We start from the raw sequence: 2,923 nt of genomic DNA, 5'->3' as shown, positions 1-2,923 counted from the left end.
GTAATGTCTTGAAGCAGTGGTTCCTACTTCTTTCCCATGTAAATTGATTTCCTACGTAGCCAACATCCACTAATATGCAATCCTCCACCACTCTTCTAAAGCCATCAATCAACCACGTCAGGTTCAGTCTTCTACTCATCTTCTCCTCATAGTGCAGAAGATCATTAAAATCACCTGCCACCACCATGGTAGGAAAGAGCGAGATTTCATAGAATGTAACAGTCGCTAGGATTGTCTATGATGCTGCGGGTTTGGCATCCCATAGAAACCGATAAATCTGAAAGGGGATAAACCTTCTACTTGAACCTGAACATCAATGAAATTCTTGCTATAGCTGAGTAAAGAATACATAGCCTTTGTTTTCCACAACAACACTAAGCCACCACTCAATCCTGATGGGTTGACAACAAAACAACCATCAAAGCCTATCAGCCGTTGAACCTGATCCACCTTATTCCACTGGACTTCGATTTCCATTAAGAAACCAAGTTGGGCTGCTTTGTAGACATAAGGTCTCTTAATTCTCGAATTTTTGGTGGGTTCCCAAGCCCTCGACAATTCTAATATAACGTATTCATTGGGCTGGGCGGGCTTGGGACCCAGGACCCACCTGCATGGCGTTTTTTGGATTTGCCACATCTCTTAATTGGTTATCTGACCCATCCACCTCAACCAGCACTTCCTTACCCAAGTTTAACACCCTACGCCCTTATTCTCCTCAACTATAAGGCCTATATCCTATTCCAGATTTACCGCCTCATTTATAGTAACTGCCTTATCTGTGACCTACCCTTGCTTCTGACGCAATCATTGCCCTTGCACAAAATTAGGGGATTCAAAAACTGAATCAGATTGCAATCCCGCTGATTGAGCGCAATTTGAATTTGATCGAGTAGCACCCCCACTGCGGCCTCCACTTAGCACCTCCGCCTCTGATAACAACCATTTCTCGCCGACATTGGAGGATCGACAGTTATCCGCCCTAAGCCAAGAGCCATAAGCAAATTGGTCACTAGGGATTTGGGGGTGATCCAGTAACTTTGAGCAAAATCGATCAAAGTGTCCAATCAGTCCACAAAAGAAACAAAGGTTTGAGAGCCGTTCATACTTAAAATCCACCCACCCCCAATCTCCCTTTGGGTGCTTCATCTGAAGGCGACGCTTCAAAGGTTTGGTGATATCAATAGTAACCTTGATTCGCATATAGTCATGTAACAGATAGAATCTTTGGTTCAGCCTCAACATACCTCCCAATGAAATTAGCCACATCATGAAACGCTCTCTCTGATAGACATCCAGATGGGTAGTTATGCAGCTGCACCCAAAAATCCATGGCGGTTAATTCAACTTGTCAAGGATTGACTCCTTCAGGGACATTTCGTAGGATAATCAGGTTCTGTGAAAAATTCCAGAGGTCTCCATTCAAGACCCTATCACAATCTAGAGAATGGAAAAACTGCAGAACAAAAGTATTATTCTCTGAGTCTTTGGCTAGCATTCCTTTCACTGGGCACCACACAGCTACCATTGTTTGTTTAAAAACCAAGAAATTGATTGGTTTCTCTGTGGCCAGCCTGCCCACAACATATATTGGTGTCCCAACCTTGGGGTCTTCCTGTCATATTCCATGAATTCCACCCTCCCACGCTGTTCTTCAAGGTTAAGGTTTGCGTAAAACTCATCTATAAAAGTTGATTCAGGAGATGAACCAGCTATGTTTGAGAAATTAACAAAAAGAAAAGTTGAGACTTAGCAAAAGACAAGAGAGAAGTCGCACTCGTCATATAGGAACTTGAGAAATCGGATGTTATTGGATTATCCCTTGACTCTTTATAAAGATATGCACAAAAAATAGCGATTAGTTTTCATTTGTTTTACAAAAATAAATTACATGTGATAAAATATATTTAAAAAAACAACTTATTTTTTATTTTTTTTTTACATAGTAAGGAGGGTATTAAGCCCTTAAGCAAAGCCAGGAGGCCATATAACTCCAACAGCATCAGCTTGCAAATAGTACCGAGACTCCATAGAAGGCGTTTCCAAAATTTGCATCCCAAGAGGGCCTCCAACTGACAATTTCGCTAAGCAATCCGTCACAGAGTTAACCTCGCGAAAGATGTTTTTGAAATAAACTTTCCATGCATAACCCACCAAAGTCGTAATCTCAGAAACTAGATTCCTAACCCGGCCTGCTCCATCTAAGCTTTTCTCAATTAATTGCACGGCCACCTGTGAATCAGTTTGAACCTGCACAAATTTTCATCCTCTATCCCACGCTGTTCGAAGGCCCAAAAGAATGCTCCAAAGCTCAGCTTCAATTGTTGTACAAGTACCCAAGGCAGATTGATAGCCAAGAATCCAATCACCATTACTATCTCTAAAAACCCCAGCACAACCCGCAAGTCCTGGACAACCCTTAGCTGCACCATCTGTATTTATAGCAATCCATCCCATAGCAGGAGGGGACCAAAAAATAAAGGTGGTGGACGATCTAGAAATAGTATGGCCCACTCCTGAAGCACGTTTCCAAGCTTCAGTATTCTCAAGAGCCTGCTGTAAAATAAAATGCTTGGACATAGGCGGGTTCTGCGCAGGACTCTCAAAGATCACCTTATTTCTTCTTTTCCATAAGTACCAAATTCCTAAAGGAAAAATAATTGTCCATTGTTGTAAATCAATTTGGGTGTAGTTAGACTTTAAATTAGCAAAAATCCATTCAGTAGAGTCGACAACGGTGAAAAAATGGGGATAGAAACTAGAGGCATCAATACTAATCCAAAAATTATGCGCATCTCTATAGTCCCTAAGTAAGTGGAAAATATCCTCCTGGCCAAGATTACATATAGGACAAATACCTTGTGGGGTGAAACCCCTTCTAATTCTTTCCATATTTGTCATAATCTTCTTGTGGGCAACCTGC

The 2,923-nt window shown here is 41.6% G+C and overlaps 1 protein-coding gene across 1 annotated transcript; it reads right to left on the bottom strand.

Moving 5' to 3' along the window:
* Positions 1-807: 807 nt before the first annotated feature.
* LOC122724918 lies at positions 808-2,892 on the bottom strand. Its single transcript, XM_043961147.1, has 3 exons — positions 2,337-2,892; positions 1,604-1,712; positions 808-1,315 (listed from the first exon to the last, which is right to left on the bottom strand). The coding sequence occupies exons 1-3, from the start codon at positions 2,890-2,892 to the stop codon at positions 808-810; spliced, it is 1,173 nt and encodes a 390-aa protein (XP_043817082.1).
* Positions 2,893-2,923: the final 31 nt, after the last annotated feature.

The sequence above is a fragment of the Manihot esculenta genome, chromosome 10 (genome assembly GCF_001659605.2).
Source record: "Manihot esculenta cultivar AM560-2 chromosome 10, M.esculenta_v8, whole genome shotgun sequence".
Taxonomy (NCBI): domain Eukaryota; kingdom Viridiplantae; phylum Streptophyta; class Magnoliopsida; order Malpighiales; family Euphorbiaceae; genus Manihot; species Manihot esculenta.
The sequence above is the reverse complement of the archived record's forward strand: the minus strand, read 5'-3'. Positions and strand labels throughout refer to the sequence as shown.